General features: G+C 40.4%; 1 protein-coding gene across 8 annotated transcripts in view; it reads right to left on the minus strand.

Annotated features, from left to right (window-relative positions):
• PIKFYVE (phosphoinositide kinase, FYVE-type zinc finger containing) overlaps positions 1 to 21185 on the minus strand; it is a 63354-nt gene that overhangs the window by 36991 nt on the left and 5178 nt on the right. For 6 of the 8 annotated variants that reach the window (XM_085585172.1, XM_085585168.1, XM_021531312.3 and 3 more), the window contains exons 4-12: positions 16227 to 16345; positions 13355 to 13526; positions 12461 to 12668; positions 9980 to 10069; positions 6913 to 7051; positions 4157 to 4314; positions 3258 to 3369; positions 1434 to 1581; positions 775 to 942 (exon numbers count right to left, since the gene is read on the minus strand). In XM_085585172.1, the coding sequence (XP_085441298.1) occupies positions 775 to 942; positions 1434 to 1581; positions 3258 to 3369; positions 4157 to 4314; positions 6913 to 7051; positions 9980 to 10069; positions 12461 to 12668; positions 13355 to 13526; positions 16227 to 16345 (1314 nt within the window). Of the gene's footprint in view, positions 1 to 774; positions 943 to 1433; positions 1582 to 3257; positions 3370 to 4156; positions 4315 to 6912; positions 7052 to 9979; positions 10070 to 12460; positions 12669 to 13354; positions 13527 to 16226; positions 16346 to 17123; positions 21162 to 21185 lie in introns of those variants that run through there. The other 2 variants (XM_021531315.4, XM_085585169.1) reach the window with 2 other exon arrangements.

Raw genomic sequence — 21185 nt, forward strand, 5'->3', positions numbered from 1 at the left:
AAACAAGTCTACAAAGCTGATGTAACCTTATGTAAGGAAGCAGAGCAAAGACATCCACTACTACCCAACATGAAAAGTAATTAAAATATACTAGACCCAAGCCCCAGTCTCACACTTAAGAGAATGCAGTTGTCAACAGGCAGGCACATATTTCTTCCATAAAGGTGTTGGTTATAGAGTCTTTCAATTTAGTACTTCTTTAGGGGAAAATCCTTTCAAAAGTATTTGATTTCTTCCTACTAAAATGGATGATCTCTTCTGAAGAAAGGCTATGTATATGGATTAAGTTAGGCCTTCTTGTTTATCAGTAAGATTCTTCTGTAAAATGTAAGCTTATTAAGGTACAATTTTAAGTCAGCAGAGAACTCTTCCAGGTTAATCTTGTTCTTTTGTTTTCTGGGGTTTTATTTCTTGCTTGCTGTTTTAACTTCCATCTCCAACTGTAGAGTGATATATCAAACTGGTTTATGTGTGGATTATTTTTCCACCCCAGTTAGCCAGTACAAATATATGGATCTGTCTATTATGCATGGGCAAGAGACTTTGCTTCAATGGCAAAGAGAAAGTCACAGGGGAAGTTACACACTCTGCAGAGAAGGTGTTTCAACAGGTCTATTGAGCCTCCTCAGAGGTGAGCACATGAAAACTGCAAGCAAGTGCCAGTTAAATATTTTCCCCTCTGTAAGACAGCTACATAAGCAGTGTCCAAATAAGTCAGTAATATTAGGGCCAGCTCTCCATCATGTGCAACTCCAGCTGGTGACTACCTCATACCTTTTTGGTCGGCAGGGTGAGGGGGCACATGTGGGTACTTGGAGTGCTTCTTGATATGGAAGTTCACGTTGTCCAGCTCCACGTTCAGGCTGATGGAGGCGGCCGAATCACTGTCCATTGTGGACTGGAAGCTGCTGACTGAAGTGCGCTTGCTAGGGCTGGCAGAGTCTTTTAGTGTTGGGTGAGGGGAAGATACAGGGAGGAGAAGGGTTCAAATGGGTATTATGAGGGTACCAGAGAGGAGAAAAATTGTCTTTAATACATAAAGACTAGTGTACAATAATACAGGAATACGTATTTTCACAGCTCTAATCTTGTCTTCATGTGGGCATGCTGACATACTGAACATTCTTTAGTGCACTACTATAGGGCCCAAATCAAGCAGAACTCTGCCTGAGAAACAGATGGCAGCAATTTACATGCTTCTCCTTCACTGGAAGTTTGAAGCTTTACCAGTTTCACTAAATTCAAAATACTGTATCCATTGTGAGAAAGTGGAACTCTAGTCCGGCTATAGCTTTCCTAGATCCTTACGGCCCCAAGCGCAGACACAGAAACACACACAAATAAAGCAAGACATGATTAACCTACTAAGTCCTGAAGGACTGGGGACAACAGAAGAGAACGCAGAGTGAGAAGAAGACTCAGGTGAAACTTACTGGCTGAGTTGTCTTCCCCTTCATCAGCAATCTGCTCTGTGTCACTGTCATCGAACTTGATGTCTTTGAACCAGGACGGCTCAGAGTGGCCCTCTACAGAGTTCACAGAGTCACTGTCTGGAGATGGGGTTTCTGAGAACTCTGTGCTCTAGAAGACAAGGAAGGGAAAAAAGTTATTGAAGTGTAGCTTTGCTGAAATATTAAGCAGCCTACCACAAATGCAGGTCAGGCATTTTAAAATAAAAGGATACTCTCAGTGGGCTAAGCCAAGTTAGTCATAGAGTTACCTGCTTTGGTGTGAAGTAGGAACTCTTTGGGACAAGAAACAAGTACTTCTTTACAATTCCCAGCTTCTACCTACACTCTGCTTCTAAACAAATTGTGACTAAGTGGTACTAAAGGATAAGTTTATTATACTGCACATTTTCTGTCATCACATCCAGTTAAGCAGTTTTGAAAGCTTCCAGCCAAGGTGGGTGACAGCCTTATCCTTCATCCAGAAACCAACATGCACAGCTTTGGTGGAGCCTAATTCTAAGTTACTGGAGCAATTCTTTAACTGATCAATGTAGCCCCGAGAGTTTCAACCCAAGATGGACTCTAGATGGGCCTACTGTGTCAAAGCAAAGATTAGCCAGATTGCCAGAGAACCTGGAGACTACCTGAGTAATTTCCATCAGCCTTCCTCATGCCTCTAGGCACCTCAAAACAAAGTTATCATCATCATGCCTTTGGCTGCAGTGAGTGCAGCAAGCAACACCATTTCTCCAGACTCTTGTCCTGAAGAAGTGAGATCAGATAGTGCTTCTAGCTGATGAGAACAAGAATTTACTTTAAACATATAACATAAGCACATTACAAATAGGGATGCATAAGAACTTGCTAGTTAAAGGCAAGCTTTTACCAGGACACTGAGACAGCTGACTAGCTGAGATATCAGATGAACCCCAGAGCACTCTCAAGGGAAGTCATATGACTGTGTCCATATGACTGAAATGCATGAGGAAGACAAAGGTTATTGGCTGCAAGCTTTGTCTGAAGCCCATGGGACAGCTAAGCCATTCGTCATTGTAAGAAGCTTAAGAACACAAAAGGCTCTTAACTGAAACTGAATGAGTTAAGAGAGGCTACAGAGCTATCTTGTTCAAGCTATAAAACCCAATCACTCTCAGGCCAGTGACAGCTCTTACCCCTCAGTAGGCTTGATTCCAATGAAATACAGTAGGACAGAATCTCTGGTCACTAGTTCCTGCCTCCCCTCAGGCAACTAGTCCTGTTTGGGAGGCATGAGAAAGACCTTGTCCCAAACTTGGATCATGTGGCTAAGGTACTGAATTCCTTATTACTCCATCACTGGAGATCAGAAGGTTACCAATACAATATATCTAAAGTATCCACTTGGAATTTTTTTAAAGGAATTTTGAAACAGAAGATCACCATTGCATCTCCATCACCAGTAAGTGCATACAGATTCTAAATTCTGCACATGACAACAAATGCCACAGGCACAGACTGTGCCACCTTGATCTCTGTGGAAGATGTCCACCATGAGAGGCCTGGCTCTGAAGACCCTTTCCTTCACTTTAGGCAGCACCACATGTAACATCTCATTCTCCACAGAGGACAGCCACAAAGCTTTCTGAGCAACTGAAATTTCCTCAGGCTTCAACCCACTAAAGAGAAAGGTCTGGCCCTCTACTTTCTGTACAGGAGACCTGATTTAGAAAACATATCTGTAGCTGTTGAGAACAGGATTAGAAAATATTCTGGTTAACAGCCAAATCCAAGAAAAATGGTATCTTTCAGCTTTCCCACTCCTTTTACCTGCAATGGTCTGTAGAGAGCATATTCATCTCTGAAAAGCTGATCATGATGACTGACACATTCCAGCCAACGTCCATCAACCAGTGCCTGTCCTATTGCAATGGCCTGGACCCTGGAAGTATAATAGAGATGGTTTTCTATGTTTTGCTCTAAATACATATGGTTTATGATACAAGCACACTACGAAAGGGGAGAGTAATTTACTATGCACTATTTGACCTGTTGGTATTCCATTCCCATGTTTACAGAGACACTATTTACAATACTGTGGTGAGGCAGCACAGTGTACTAACACAAGCATGGAGCTAAATAAAGAGACTGCCAGTACTCTAAATTCAGCTGAGGTGTCCAACATATAACTAAGACATGTTTGTGCTCCTCCAATATTGTTATATATACTGATCATCTCTGAGGGAGGATTGTTCTCTACACTTAAGAACCATCTCAATTTTATCCCATTATCATATTATTAAATACACAAGATTGCTTATATTCACCTACATGGTTAAGAGTCTGCCAGCTCCACTGAAAATTCAGCTATCAAACACTATTAGTGATCTCTGATCCCAGAGGCAGACTTGCTCTTTGGAGTACCAGTGAACACCTTTGGACAATTTTTGTAACACACATGCTGTTCTCCATATGACTGACACTAGTCCCATAGCTACCTCTCATACTGGTTTCCAAACCAAACAGCCTCCGCGCCCTGCTGTTCTGGGGCACATGGAGTGAGAATGCAACCTGCTCCAGGGTAGGCAGTAAAGGGGAGATTTGAATTTTCTCTCTCATCTCCCTGCAAGGGGGCCTATCTCTGCAGTTTAAGGTACCCTAGATCAGCTCAAACTCACACAACCTCCTCTATACAGAGGACACCTGTTGTCTCAAAGCATCAGGGTTACCTTGTGGTTATGTGCCCGTTTCTCATGAGCCAGTTTACCAGCTCTTTGCCCACAATGCAGTTGGGATGTGTCCGCAGCCAGTAGCGATGGTCTTGAAATTCCATACCACTGTTATGATGGCAGATTTTCTTCCACAGATCTTTCAGCTGGACTGAGTCCTGGACAAGAGAGATAGACTGGTAATTAATTAGCATATCTCAGCACTGGTTCCAAGGGCATCAACCCAGGCCTTCAGATCAGCTTCTAGATCAAAAACCCTCCATAAATAGGCACAGAATCTAAACCACTCAGCATAACCTATGCAAAGATGCAAACAGAAATAGCAAACAGGTACAAAATCAGCTCCTTATTTCCTTCCATTCATATCCAGTTGAGAACAATAAAAAATCAAAGTGGATACCCTTAGAGATAAGGGAGTTTTGAAGAGGCAACATTTTGTACTGCCTGCAAAATACTTATTTCCTCACTACTGCCCCCTTGCACCCTACTCTCAAACTCAGGAGGTGTAAGAAACAGAGGATATCATCCTTGGCATACTATCTGTGCTCAGCCCATGTTCAATATTGTGAATATATTAGTCCAGTATCAAGACCAGATATAAAGCAAGTACTTAACACAGCAATGTTCACTGCTAGGATACTATCTCTTACTGAGGATCCAGTTTTGTATTGTCCAGCTTTTATGAAGCTTTTCTAGGCATTGTTAGCTTGTGAAGCTTTTTTTTTTTTTAATAAAAAGGCTTATAAGCTTTTTTTGGGCACTGATAGCTTTGGCCACTAAGAAAAAAAATGTGTGTATTCCTCCCAACGTAATTAACCTTTTTTGAATCTGTGAATCTCTTCCCCTCATCACTTGGAACACTTCAATCTATATCTAAAACCTACTTTGGAGCCTGCTAAACATGTGTGCCAACTCTTCTGTAGGCTGTGCTCCATCCAAACTGAGCTGTTTCTCTGCACTTAGCCACTTCTGTCTTCCCATATGTGCCCTCGATTAGCACAAGTCATTATTACAGATGGAAACTAGAATTATTTTGACCAAGCAGCACACCATCCCATGGTGCAGAGAAAAGATGCTGCAGCTCACTTTCTCAAATGCCACATTTGTTCTGTTTTTGTGTAACAGAACTTTAATTAAATTTTAACTGGTTTCAGCTCTCAAATTAACTGTCACATTATTGCATTTTCCAAAGGGTGCCCTGAGGCCCAGGAGTTATGCTCTGCTTTTATTACTGAACTGGCTTTCTGCTTTCAGTCCAGCAGTGGCTGTTCTGGGTATTACCCTAAAACCAGTGGCAGCAGCTCTCCTTCCCCAGGTACAGAATCAAATGGATCATTACCAGAACACAACAGGATCACACAATTTGAAGCAACTGTAGTCTCCACAGTTCAGCTGTCCCGAACTGGTGAATAAAGTAAATGGAAGAAATAGGCAGAACAAAGCAAATCCTTCCAACTCAAGGATTTTGACCTCTAGTTCACTGAAGTGTGTGCTTATCCCAGTGTACATACAACCTTCCCTACCTTTATTTCATGAACAAAGTTCATTAGTCTTCCGAATGAACTAGGTTAGGCTTTAAATTAACTCCTGACATAGAGTCAACTCCACACAGTAAGGGTCTTAAACAAAACAGTAGGAATGCATAGAAAAGCCTTCATTAATTGACACCATCTTCTGCTCTTAGATGAACAAAAGAGTACCAGTCTTCTTCTTCCTCAAGAAAGAAAATGGACCAAAAAAATCAAGCCATGTGAAGCCAAAGAGTACTGAGACATGAACATCTTGCTTCAAGTTGCATTCATATAGGTTTGAATTTCCTTTTTCCTGCATTAACATACATCTGTGAAGCAGGGTGGTATAAAGACATGCCTTAATCAGGTTTCTCCCTCAGGTGGTTATCCATTTACACAGGAACTCAGAAAGGAGTTTTGCAAGTAAACAGGAGTTAGTGTTTCTACACCCTCAGGCACACTTGAAAGCATACTGCTGACAGCAGGCAGAACCTGGTAACACAGAATGAGCCCGATTTTAAAGTGGCAATGGAGCGCAATCTTGAGTCTTCTAATGTGTGAAAAATACTGCCTTCCCTTCTCTGCAAGTTCTTTGCCTTATTTGTTGGAAACACTTCCCTTTCCTTCCCTCAAAGAAACAAAACAGCTTTTTTCTGTTTAGAAATTTATACAGTAACTGAAACCTACAACATTGCCTCTGGGTAGAAAGGATAATAGGATTACGCAGAACACCAGTGCACATTGACTTTTTTTTTAAAAAATACATAATTACAACCTTCTACAAAATCTTTTACTTATTCTGCAAACAAATGTTTTGGCCCAGTAAGCTATAAGGGCTTTAATTTATTCATTATGGTGCAACTATTTCAAAGCAGCCATTAAAAGCTCCTGATTTAAAGCTCCAGGCCTATGAAAATCTCAACTTGAAGAAATACAAAAACAGGTCACTGCATCACAGCTGCAACCATGACAGGTTTAACTCAAAGAGCCACCATACACCAGCTCCATACTTAGCAAGACTAAAGTTGTAAACATTTGTATGCAAAATCCTATGAAACTATGATTTATTTCAGGAAGACAGTAATGTCCAAAGCATATTCTCCATCTCTGCTCCCCCTGGAGGAGAGGTCCAGGTAAGAGTGCTTAGAGAAGAGCTTTAAAAGGCAGTAAAATACCCCTGCTGCATGACACAAGGCAAACCTCACTGTCTTCACAGAGCAGGGCAAAGAGAAGCATGAAAGATACCAGAAGGATTTTGCGCTCATCCTCGCTGGTCTCTGCCTTCATATGAGTGCGAGTGGCCTGGGGGCTGACTGACGTCTCGTAGGCAGGCACCATGGGCGACCCTGACCGATCCAGAGACAGGTTAGTGATGCTGGCTGACCTGCAGGGGAACAGAGAACAATTCAATTTTAAGTATTCTGGTGCTTCACCAGAACAGGCCTCTTAGTATCTTATAGCATACTAAAAACCAGCTCAAGCCTAGGACACTTTACTTTTGTCAGTACAGACTGCTTAATTCTTCCTCCCTTGTCAAAGCAGAAGAAAGACTCCCTAGGAAGCAAGCAAATTGCTTTGGAACTGCTAAGGTATGCATAAACTTCTGTAAAGATCTTGTATGATGCAGTTGGAACTAAGTTTAGGCTCACCAACTCATACATGTCTGTATTTAAAATGACTGGGGAAGGGATGGCATCCTCCAGCAGTTTGGAGACAAGACAAATGTCAGCAAGGGTAGCCAACACCCAGATCCCTGTAACAGAGCACTAAGACTTCCTCCTCTCCTTGTCCCATTTAAAATTCCTTGTCCTCAGCTCTCATATACACAGCTGAAAGCTTGCAGAGTCTGAAGTTTGAGCACTTGTTCCCCAAAGTGACTAAACCATCTTCTGAAGCTGGAGGTCACTGCAGCAGGCAATCCCCCTTGTACTGCAATATGGAGCACCCCCCTTATCTTGGCCCAGCTGTTAGGAAACCTTTGCTGTGCACTCCAGCACAAACACACCATTTTGCAATTATCATTGCAAAGTTACAAATGCAAACAAGTTCCAGATACCTTCTGTTCCATTAACCAACAACTAGACCTGAGACTCTGAATAACCAGGGTGCAACTTCTCATAATATAGAAGCAATTGCAGTGTAACCTTCAGTGCTAACAGCACTCTCAGGAGTGAGGATGGAAAACATTTCTGCATATATCAACAGGGAAACTCAAAATACCAGTGCTAAACTGACTGAAGAGCCTTGCACCAATCTCATGAAAACAGTTGCCAGCCTTTAGCCTTTGGAATGAAACTTTGATAACTTCAAAGAGTTTGCTAACTGGCTAACAGACATACATAATTATTCCCAAAAATTCTCCATGGATGATGCGGCTCAACCCAAGCATGAAAAAAGTAATGCCACCCTATTTCAGTTTTTATACTGCAGTTATGCACCTTAACAGAAAGCATCCTAATGCATAAGATGAGACTGACGTGGAAGTCCATAACTAAGCACTCTTCCAGTTGTTTTACAGCAGCTGCTTTAACTGTACCACATACCTGTAAGCAGCAGAGATTTTGTATTTGGGTGTAAGCAAGTTAGAACAGTGACATTTCACATCTGTGTCTTTATCATCAACAATTATATCTGGGCCTTTATCATATATATATTTCTTAAAACCAGAGAGGGAGATTTTGCAATGGAAATGTTTATCCTTTAGAAGGACCTGCAAAGGAGCAGTTTGAACCCTGATTGGAACATTTGACTGTTCTGCTGTGGTTTTCCCCCCATCATAAAAACTAAGACTGAGAACAAATAATACATTTCCACCCACACGGAAAACAAACAGCAATATGTAACTTCTGTTACCTGCCTCTAAATGCACTCAACCTGTATATTTTCTGCTTCATCTCCTCTAGAAATGGGAATAAATAGTCAAGCTTCTCTCAAAGAAATGGCTACAGCTGCTTTGAGAAGATCTAAAGGCTAACATCACTTAAATCAAAGCCAGTAGCTTGCTTTCCAAAGGTTCAGAATTTTTAACAGAGATGTATTATAGCTCATCATTACATGTGTCCAAACAAACAACTACTTTTGGTCACACCATGAACAGCCAGAGAGTTAAAATTTAACTTGAATAAGCAACCTAGGTCTGCCAGATCAAGATTAAAACCATCCTACTACCACATGTTTGAGCAAACAGCAAAAGTTTTAAAATAGAGTCATATTCAAACAGGAGGCGTGAGACCATCCTCAAGCTTTCACACACTTCTTGATGTCACAGCAGTTATTTAGCATTAGACTTTTAATTCTGGACTCCTTACCATGTTTTCCCAGAACTGATTTTTGGCACTCATTTATTCACCAGTATTTTACTCCCCCAGGTGAGACCTTTGGGTCTCAGATGTACAGTCAGTGTGCATCTCCTCCAAACCACCCCCATCACCCAGAAGATAAAGGCTGCAAGCAGTCCATTCTCCAAAAGGCACTCCCAGAATCCTTCTCAGCACACCCAGCATTCTTCTCAACTGAATTCCCCTGTCTTCACTGGTTCTGCCAGATCCCTCCAAACTGCTAAACATTGTGTATTCCTATAACACAAATGCAAAGAAATCACTGAATGTCCCAATTCCAGTTTTGAAATCTAGGTTATCTTTGCACTGTTCCTCACCTTCATTTCCTTAATTTAACCATAAGGGAAGCATGCAAGCTGCACCATAGCAGAAGTACTGTGAAGTGGGAGCTACTTGTACTTCTAATACCAGCTTATTTAGTGGGATTAAGCTCAAGTACTCACAAATTACACTAAAGCTCTCATGAACATTTTCAAGTTCATCCCATAAAGATGAACTCTTGCATAAAGATCTATGAAAAGATGTTAGCCTGATGAAGCCTGGTAATTTAAACAAGATTATCCTTAATGGAAGAGCAAAGGATGGAGACACACACAAACAAAAACTACACCTCTGCTCCTCTGTGACCTCAGTCTTTTTGTTTCCCGTTACCAGGTATGTGTTACTCTCTTTTCTTGAGCTTCCTCAGAACTGTACATTTTGTAGCCACTTCTTTCCCCTCCTGTCCTCTTCACCACCACTTCTGCTTGACCAAGTCAGCATCAAACTACAGGCCCTCAGAAGTAGTACATTTGTTAACATGAAGATGTACACAAATGGCTCTTCCTTACCACTCCATATGGGCAGTGAGACGCCCCATTTTAGACATGAAACAGCACTTTCAGTAAAAACAAGCCTGGAAACCCAGGTTTTACAGAAACAAGTATGCTAGGAGTGCATCCAGAACAGAAAATACTCAGAAATTATTAGTTTACCTGTTTCTAGCTGGTGACTTCCCTGCATCCTCCTGGACAGACCCAAGGCGTGCAGACAATGTGGTAGCTGAAGAGTCTGGGTGAATCAAACTGCAGGGAAAGGAGCATGATAGAGATGTTTGAGATATTTGTGACATTCAGAACATCAGAACAACTGTAATTAAAGTACAGTTAATTGTCATGTTACCTCTCACTCACACCCAGGATTGTTAAATCAACAAGGGAACGGAGAGAGTTTTCCCCATCTGTAGGCCAAAGGTATCTGGAAGACAGTGCTCCTGTCTTCTTCCAAACTCAACTCTTGAAAAATACAGACTATTCCTAATTCCTGCATTATCGTGCCTTCCCACCTGCTTCCCCTATTTCCCTTTCTTACATATCTTCCTCTCCTATAGGCTGCTAGTAGATGCTTTGGCAGTAGATACATTGCCCCAATCTGTCCAGCATACCATCTCTGCAATCCAAGCAATGCTATCCATAGCTACTGCTAGACAGCTTTTGCCAAGATATCCTAACAACCTTCTGTAGCTGATCCCAATCCCCTTAGCCTTCCTTCTGTTTCCACCCTAGGATAAAGTACAGCAGATGTTCAAGCACCATCTAAAGAAATTCCTGTTGGCAAAACTGTGTCAGATCTAAGCCACTATAGGTCAACTGGTACAGCTACCCTGCTGTGCTCTAGCACAATAAATGCTCCTAGCATGATAAATGCTCTTCATGAGAAACTGTAAGCAATGCAGCTTTGCCTGAGTAGCTGTACTTACCCAGAGTACACTACTCCTTCACTTTTAAAGGACATGGCCCTTCAAATTAGTTAAAGCAGAAACTCTGTGCTACAACTCTTTTCGAAGAGCAGAGCGACATCTGATAAGTACATGCAGCATCAGTCTCCCTAATGCTTTTCTCACTGCTTTGCAGCATCTTATCTCAGATACATTCTTTTGGAAAGAGACAATTCCCAAGATTTCTTTTGAAACAAACTACTTTTCACACAGAAGCCACTATTAGAACACAACCTCTGCTGAATTATGAACTTGTGAGTTGCCAGTTCCCATTGTGGCACCATTTAAATTCAGTATCTTGAGTTTAAATATCTTAAGGTCAATCAGGAACTTACCAAACAGTATTTAAGAAAAGCAGTGTAACCTACTGCAAAGTGCAACAAGCACTGACAAAAATGTTAATCCTGCTAGAGCAGCAATAAACCACATAATCCCAAATCTTTCTTCCTCTCACACATAAAAGAAGTGCACATTTACTCAGTGGCTCCCAAGAAGACTGTGTTCCATTATAGAATTATGAGTCTTTCAACAACAGGAATCACTTTGAGTGCTACAAGCTGCACCAAATAAAGATATGATTCTTACTTTACATGTTCATGTCTACTGGCTGCTGAACTGTTGTTATGAAGGCACTAACAACACATCTGAAGAAAAAACTAGCAATACTTTCAGTATTTTGTACATTTGAAGAGAAGATTCTGAGAATATATACTTATTCCGCAATTCAAAATTTGGTAGTATTCATCCCATGCATTTTTATATTACCACTTTAAATTACCATAACATTAAACCAAAAGTACTTTCCTTTACTTAGGCCTAAAGCTGATCATTTAAATGCTTCCATATAGAAGCATAATATTCTAAAAAGCAGCATGCAAAGCAAGAGTCAGGGCATTTTCTGAAGACAGAAAATGGTTTGATGGGTTTTTTAGAATACTATCTAAAGAGCTGCTAAGAGGCACGTGTCACTAGCACTAACACTGAGATAAACAAAGTTCTGACTCAAGACCTCCTCAGTAGTTTCACATCTGCCTGTTCTGTTTTGGGGAAATGAGCACAAATACCACACCTGATTATTTATTCTTCCCCACAACACTAAATTAAATCAATTTTAATCAAGGTATTCCGAAAATAACTTGCATAGCACTTGAGAAGTACAGTGTTCTTTTACTCATGGTCCAAAAATAAAAATCCCCTCATTTGAGAGCAATACGAATAGATATACTTTGAAAGGAGATTGAAGGACCTTTATAGGTCCTCTCTATTGTCCTTTCAATCCCACTTATCTGAAACAGGTGGTTACTTCCATCACTTCTCTTTTACCTACACAGAAAGCACTTCTTACATTCTCTTGTACAATTCAAAATCTGACAGGGAAAACACCCATCTTACATTAACTTGCCTCCCAATACATTGGTATGATTTTGAGTCTGTCTTTAAACTCTGAATACAAAAGCCTGCTCTGTCACTGGTACAGAATCACTGAATCAGTACATTAAAGGAAGAACTGCAAATTAAAACTTCACTAGAAATATTTCCACATTTCAACTTAAAGAGAAGACTATTACAAGCAAGCACAGAATTAGACTGTTTTTACAGGAGTTGGAATCTAAGTGGAAACCACCAGTTTTTGTCTAGGCAGCTGTCAGCCTGAGAACAGCTGAGATTCCAGAGCTCAGCATGAAGCCATCGCCTTTACCTTTGCCAGGTCAGATCCTCCTCCAGGAAGATGTTGCGGCTGGCTTTGCGGCTCCCAACCGGTGTGCGTGGCTCGCCAGGATCCAGCACGGACACGGAGCACGCCGAATCCGACAGGGCATTTAAGTCTTCTCCAATGGAGTTGCTGTCTGTGGAGTGTGCGTAGCTCAAGGCTATTTTACGGCAGTAAGTGCAGGCTCGGAGATCCCCTATGGAAAAGGGAACCAGAGAGTGTAAGCCAACAGGAACAAATAGTACTCTGTTCCTACAGGATCAGAGGTGTATAGTGGCGGAAATAGAAGGATTTTCTGTTTCAAAACCTCTTTGCAAGTCTAATTCTCATACTCTCTTAAAGGGCAAAACCCTGGATAATTACATACTCAGGGAATTTTTCCAAGGCAAATGACACCTAACACAAGATCAGTGAAAGAGGAGAGAGAAGAGAGACAAGGAGAGGAAGAGAGAGGGAGTGAGAACACACAGAAATTATGGTAGAACAACAGCCAGTCAGATATGACACATCAGCTGATGTCTAGAATTTGGTAACTGGTATTTGAAAGACTTTCCCCTGATCCTCAATTAAAACATGTGGCTCATACCTTAAAACTGCTGTTACTCAGAGCAGCTTGTCCTTGAGCATACTTTATTGTACTGCACACTCTTGTTCAATAGTGGCCATATTTGTTTTGTAATGTGGTAAAAATTAGCAGGCATGGCATAATCCACCATTTTTCATAGAGAAACTGGAAGAATTAGGTCATGTGATTCTTTTTTCTTGTTTTTAAGCCCACTACAGACCCATACAGCATTTACTAGAAGATGACAGGATCTCATATGCAGTAAACCAGAGCTGAGCACATAGATACTGTTCTGTTTCTCAGTAAATAAACCCTACCTGTGTAGCCCATAAATTTTCCAGGGATTTCCTGATTGCAGCATCGACTACAAAAGATCTGCCCACAAAGTCGACAGTGGTGCCTCCTTCGGAAAGTGGTGAATTTCTCGCTACAGTCATAACATTCTTTGCACTGGCTGTCAGGCATCCAGTACTGCTTCAAGTCACTGTCCTGCGAGAGAGGACAGCAGATAAAAGCTTTTGTTTTTGTAAACAAGAAAGCGTGTTTGGTTTCCCGACTCTTTGTAGACTATGCTTATGGAAAATAAAATATATCCACATATCCGTGCACATGTACACACACTCTTGCATAAAAGCACACAAAGGATTTTTCATGTGGGAGTCAGAAGGTTGAGAGTTCTGAACTAAGAGAATAAATACAGTAGGAATTTGCCTCCTTGATCCAAGATCAAAGCAAAGCAGAATAAAACTATCATAGGATGTAGATGGAAGTCAAAAATAAACACATATATGAAGTAGTGATTGCTCTCGCCTCTCATTTGCCCCCCATTTGCCTCACGGGGCCTCAACTAGCACAGTTTAAAAATGAGAAGGAAAAAAAAAAATCCACCACATATTAGTTGAAGCTGTTATCTAGGAGTAAATCAAGTTATCAGAAATTATCACTGCAGGATCATAATTTCAACAGCTAATATTAGGATATGTTTTGAAAGGATTATAGATACATGTAAAAAGTTTTTTTATTTGATTGAATTCTTCAACACTTCAGCAAATAGTTGCAAAAGCCCATCCCAGATTGATCTTGTTTCAAAACTTCAGGTTAACTGCTATGTGAAGAAAACTGAAATTCACATTCAGCAGACAACAACATATAGTAATTAACAGCACTGGTATAGCCACAGGAAAAACATCATTTTAAAAACAGAGTTAAAACTTCCATTGGTGTTGAAGCTATAGAGCAAGACAAAGTCTCAATTGTGATTCTGAGCACACCAGCTGCAACTCCCATGGATGGAGACAACTGCTAATGGTCACATGACAGCCCTGCCTGTGCAACACTCTTTGCCAGAGCTCAGTTCTGGAATAAAGCCTTTTCAGAGGAACTATACACTTCAGATTTTTCTTAGGAAGAGAACCTGCTCCAAGTGTTATCTTAAAACAATCAGAGAAAAGAGTAATTCTACAAAAGAAAGGTGATCCCTGCTCTCATTTTCACATAATCAAAAAAAATCCATAGGGTTTTATTTTGAGATTTATTTATGGATATTCACAAACTAAAGTTTGACATAGCTGCTAGACTAATTTTGAGACCAAATCAGTTATGATCAATGACACAACACTTTCATGCTGTCCTCAACCAAGAAAACCTGCAAAGAAAGAGGTTAAATACTGCTCAAGACAGTCTAGTGTTTTAGAGAATCTAGAACTTTTTAAGATAAACACTCAGCTTCAAGGAGAGAAAGCTGGAGTGAAGAGTTTTGCCAAGGAACTGCTGCAAAGCTGCAGAGGATGTCATATAACAGTTTTTTGCAGCTCTGCATGATAAGCCAGGTCTCTGGATCTCCCACATAGAAAGGGACTGTTCCAAACACCAATGCTGTGTCCTAATTGTACGTGACTGTGTCCAGAAACCCAATCACTGCTGGTCACACTGCACAACTCTGTGCCTTCCTTGCAGGCTGCTCTTGTCACAAGGGAGGGTTCAGAACAGAAGTCTGGCCTCCCTTAGCAGTAGAAGCTCAACAGAACAGCACCTTTCAGAATCTGACACAATCTTTCTACAAAACTAAAGAGGTCTTCTGTAGAGACAGGCCAAACCCACAGCAGGAACAAAGTGCTGCCTGAAGTGATTCAAGCAAAACATGGCTGCAATCAAGAGCAGTGATGCATTAGCTTTTTTACAGAAGTCAGCATGCTGACAACTAAAGGACTGTCTCCAGAAGTCCTGGTCATATTCATTTGCTTCTGTATCCTGTCTGTTTCAGCACTCCTCCAGTAGCTTCAAATACATCTGAATATCTCTAGGGCCTTCAAAAGTTGCCACATACTGAAGTATTACTAAGGGGCATACTCAATGCCCTGCTTACTGCAATGAAAGGTTTCTGCTTCACTCTCAAAAAGCTTGCCCCTTCTATCAAAGCAAGATTATTCCTACAAGCGGAATAGTACTGGGAGCTAAGTAAGTTTACTCAAAGTCTACCTATAAAAGCTATCAAGTCAAAAGTCATTTCCTTCCTCTACCAGTTTAATTAAATGTACTTTTGCCTATTCATGCTTGCCCACAGACATAGCTATTTATACCCCACTTATAAATAGGTGTGGATTCTTTCCTCAGCTAGAGCCTCTTCTTAAAGGTATGGTCCAACTCAGCAGATGGAGATGAAATCAGCAAGTCAGTAGCAACCACCAGACTTTAGTCTATAATCAAAACTGATTAATGGGGCACACCTTTCAAGCAAATATTGCTGACCAATCAGTACCACAGTAAGCAGCAGATTTAAACCACTCCAAGAATTCTCATTAGTATTTGTGACAGTTAATGTGTTTCACCTGTCCATGGTTATCCTTCAAGGTGAAAACTATTAGGGTCTTTCTTTCACTAGACTGGGTAACACATAAGTGGGAAGGATTCTAAAAGGAGAGCATCTGGTCCAAGCACAAGAAGCCAACTAAATGCAATGATTCACTCCCCCAATATGACAGATGTTTGGCAAGTCAAAAGTCAGCATAAATTTAAATTGTTTCCCCTGTATTCACACGACACTTTTTGAGTTTATTCACTCATCTTTCAAACACCCAGGGAAAAAAAAAAAAACAAAACCATGACGTATCTAAAAACAAACCTCAGAAAATCCCAGTAAAGAGTTAATTTTCTAGATGGTTTGGCCTACAAATATTTCTAAAGAAGTACCTGGCTCTTCCCCTCCATGATTTCTTTGAGCCGTTTTAAAACAGTGCTGAGGCTTCTTAACTGAACTGCAGTTCGAGGATCATGACCTCCAAGAGGGGGTTCTACTTTCCTTCGATTGTCTGGAAGGGAAGAGAGAGCAATATTAATTTCTTCCATGATCCATTAACATTCATATGACAACAAATTCCCATTGGAGGGAAAAACATTCAGGTATATATACATTTTACAAAGTTACAATGTGCATCACTTCTTGCCCTTGATGCCAGATAGTTTGCTATGACTGACGTTTTAAATACCACCCTCTGTTTATAAGAAGCCATTTAATTTCTCCGAGAATGAAAACATCTTTGAAAGAAGTGATTTTCAACCTAATAGATGAAGCTTGTAGTAGTCTGTTACAAAGCACTGAGGTCCAATTTTTAAAATGCCCTCTAGAATACTAATATTTGCAAAATAATTGCTACAATATACACATTAATCTAGGAGTAGTGTAAGCCAATGCTTTAACCTGAACTTATTTATAAATTACTACAGCAAAAAATCAGGACTCCATTGCTCAGTTCCTATTAAAAACAGTAGTTCAGAATAAAATGCATTCAGAAGTTCACATTTTTGAGGGGTTTTGGGATTTTTACTTTGGTTTTTTCCTAAGAAAAACAACAGGCTGTTGAGAATCTGTACAGCCATTCTTGATTAACTATAGCAAAGACACTTCCTGAATAAAAATGCAATGCAGCTAATTTCTTTTCTTTTGAAGCATTGCTGAACAAGTTACAAATAGGCTCCCTCTCTCCAGGAAGATTTGAAATCACAGTTCTCTATTTACCTAAACACTTGAACATTTTCAGAGTCTTTCTCCTAGATTAATAACTTCCTGAATGGTTTAAAGTTTCTTACCAGCTCCGTTGCTCTCCATCTGACTAGTGTTTTACTTAGCTTGCCCCTAGTACAGGAAGGGCAGACATGGCTGCTGTGTTTACTGCCGGAGCTCTCCCTGATGTCAGCAGGAATGCTGACAGCCCTGCCTGGCGCCCGTTAACTGTTGCTGTGCAGGAGCAGCTACACTACTGCTTCATGTGCAGCACACCAAAACCCTCCCTTAATGTGACTGAACTGTGGGACTACATGCCTCCTTGTCAGCTTCTTAGGAGGTATTTTTAGTCCATCAGCCCACACTTTGCTGCTATGTACAACAAAGAATGCACAACATTTTCCTTTTTAAGTAAAGAAACCCATTTCTGTAACTAGCCACTGGGAACTGATTTCTTTTTAAAAATCAAACACACTTTTGGGCAGTACAAAATTCAGTATTTTAGGGTGACTAGGGGACCTTCATATTTCAGGAACACATTGATAATACCAAAGAAACCTCTGGCTCCTCCTTACTTCTATCACAAGATCTATGCTGCATTTACTTCCTGGTACTTCCTCTGAATTCAAGATTATGTCCTTTCCAGGAATGTTGCTTCCAATTCAAAGAATTAACAGATCTACTGCCTAACTATCAATAAATCTTGTCAGGCAAGTGACTTCCAAAAACAGACATATACAGCACTGAGGAAATGCCACAGGTAATTCCACACTGGGTCTTGTTAGTTAAATGCCTTTTTCTCTGTTCCATAAAACAAGGTCAGAAGGATGTCATCCACATAAGAAAAAATGTGCCATTAGCAGTAGCAGCACATGGCCAAACCATTTATATTAGAGAAGTTGACTGATACTCAGATTAAAATTCAGCTGGTTCTTTTCCTTCTCAATTGTGAGATTTCTCCCTTTCTGAGGAAAAACACTGCATTGCAAGAAAGTAAGAAGTTATTCCTGCAGTAAAGGAAACACTATCTAAAACACCATCCTTCAAAAGGAATTCCCATGTATCAATCTTACCAATCACTCTTACCCCGATCCAAACTGCATTATTATAAGTTAAATTTTAACTCCTACAGCTTAAAAAAAAAGTTAACTTATTTCAACAGTAAATGTCATCCTTCCTATATGCATTTATGGTTGCTGATTCTTGGTAAAACCTAGGGAAAAAACCTCTAAATTACAGAAATGTGTTTTCACTGAGTTTCATGACTCACTATAGTATTTTAGCATTCATTTTACAGTGAATGACAAGGCAAAAACACCACAAGAACTACTTTGTTGCAACTTGTAGTTTCAGTTTATAGAACTGACCATATACTAACACAAGAGGTAGATTCACACAATTTCAACAATAAAAAAACACCTCTGCCAGAGATACTAGTTTTGCTGATATAAAATAACACAAATTGCTTTCCAATTACTTGCTGCCATAGCATAAAATTTCATAATCGAGTTCCTTACCATAGTTCCAACATCACATTTTCCTCAAATCACTGCCATAAAAAGTAGGAAAACTGCCCTTAACTTCATTTCATAACAATGTTCCAAAATTGTTTTGGTTAGAAAAGATGCTGTGGTATTACCTCACGCTCCACAATGGTTTCCAGTAACTACCACATGCTTTCCTCAGGACTTCTTCCCCCCATATGATCATTGGCCATTCCTTTGTTCCTGCTAATCTCCTTTGCCACTCCCTATTACTGCCAGTCTGCTACAATTGTCTAGCATTAACAGCACTGTCTTGCATGACAGGGTAACAAGCTAGAAGTGCTTTTACTACCCATGCTCCCTCTGCAGCAGTCAGCATTTCCAGTTCTCCTTAAACAGGATTTGCAAGCTGTGACATTATCTCAGTGACAAAAGTCTCTTTGTTGGACTTCTTTGGTTCAATCCAGCACCTTGAAAGCCCTCATCTGACAGCACAGCACAGGAGTCCAATACAACCAGCACACCATGATACAACAGACTACCCACGAGAGAGGCCACAGGAGCCACTGTAGAGTCTCAGCACTGGTTCTTCATCCACACAACACTCAGAGCATCTCTGACATAAGCCAGGTATCCAATAGCTCCTCCTATTTTCACAAAAGTCAGTAAGGAGCTATTATAATGCTTTTGTGTAAGCAGTCCTGAAGGGAAGCACAGAACTGAAACCCTACATAACTGCTGCCAGACAGTGTCCTACAAAAGCCACCATGCCTCCACACTGTTCTGCACTTGCAGCTGTCATACAGCATGGTCCCCAAGCAATGAGATGTGCTGCACAGACATTAATGGACAGATGAGGGGTGAAGGTCAGCATCTTCAAGAGCAAGTTCATTTCATCACTATTTAGAGGCACCAGAAGAAGCCTTTTATTTATTTCTGTTTGCTTAACTTGATACATTATTTAAGATCAAGTAGGCTGGAGAGACCTTTGTGAGGTGCTTATATATTTTCCTGCCTACACTTGCCCATGTTATTAAGTATCTAAGTAATGGCAAAGCCTAGAGAGAGATTTACAGGCCTGTGGACACAGGGCTACAAGAAAACTCAATTAGACACCTCTCTGTCACTGAAGTCAGACTTTTCCAAAGTTTGCTTCAAAAAATCCAATGCCTGACTTTTAGAGAAGGAAAATAGAAGTATTTTTCCCCTCTTCAAATAAAGTGAGATGGCCTAAAACACTCCCCCAAACCTTCTCACTAATTCAGTACATTTTTACATGTGTTACACAGAGCTCATGTTTGTTACAGCACCAAGGTTGTTTGGGAGAAAATATTCAACAGCAAGTCAGGCTGCTCAGCACACAGTACCACAGAAATCTCTTCCTGCTTGTCCTAACTTTACTTCTTTACAGGCTAATTCATTATGACACTTTTCTCAGCATACTTGCATCCAAACCCAGCAATATGAACAGAGGTCCTGAAAAAGAGCTGGAATAATACAGAAACACTTCCTCCCACACACCTTAAACTAAATCTTATTCCCTGGCTGCCTAATCCCAGAGGAAGTCAAACAGCAAGATTACTTCTGCCTTCTGAGTATCAAGCAACATACTTCACCTGAAGGTTTCTAACATCTAATCCTCAGGCAATTTCCATGTGATTTACAAGAGATAGTAAGGAAAAGTAAATTGGCTTATCAGCCAAGAGCATATGGCTGTTCTTGAGACATTTGAGAAAATTCTTTAAGAAAGAGCGCAAGCAAACAAAAAAAAAATCCCTAATTAATTAATTAATTAACCTCCTTAATTAGTTCATTGGAAGAAGTACAACTAAAAAGATCAAATAGTACTAGAGGGCAAGGAGGAAGCTGATGAACATGTTTAACTAAGCATGCAAATGACCTAGGTAAAAATGCTATTCTCTGTACTAGACCTTTTCCTAGCTACCAAAATCACACATTTTTCTGAAAATCCCACACACATTAACAACATTTAGGATCTGATTTGTTTGCACTAGGTACCACACTCTTGGAAATACAGCCTTGCACAGGATTGTTACCCTGTTTAGCAGTTTCCTCAATGCTATCATCAACAGCCAACAGTAACCAGTCAGATCTCAAAAGGGACCCCTGTAATCTACTTCCTAGCTCTTTCACATCTTCATAAAGCCATTACAAGTTGGACCCTTGAAATTACAATCAGTCCATATACCAGCTAAAAGATTCAGTACAGAATCTGGAAATAGTTTAGGCAGGAATAAAAAAAAAAATAGTAGCCATAATTTCCTATTCAATTCTCCTCGAAACAACTACAAGCAAAAACCTTCATTTACAACTCCCTTGAAGACCCAAACACCAAATCCATCCAGACTAAGCACTAAAGTTAGAGTTAGCTTGTGGATTTTAAGAAACTGTAGTTTCTCAAGACAAAGCAGAAATGCTCAGGATCAAAGTTCAGGCAACTTTAAAACACTGTATGTGTTTTGGCAGCTTCTCCTGTTCCAGACTGTTTTCCAATTAAAAGAGCAGAGGCCCAACAAGATGTCTTGCTGGAACACCAAGAAGGGTGTAGGGTTATGAGGTTAAAGAGCAACCTCACTAACAGAAGCAGTGCAGCCTGATACTAAATTCTGCTATGAATGCAGACACTCAGTGAGCCTTTGTTCA

The sequence above is a fragment of the Lonchura striata genome, chromosome 7, assembly GCF_050655825.1.
Source record: "Lonchura striata isolate lonStrDom1 chromosome 7, ASM5065582v1, whole genome shotgun sequence".
NCBI classification, from domain to species: Eukaryota; Metazoa; Chordata; class Aves; order Passeriformes; family Estrildidae; genus Lonchura; species Lonchura striata.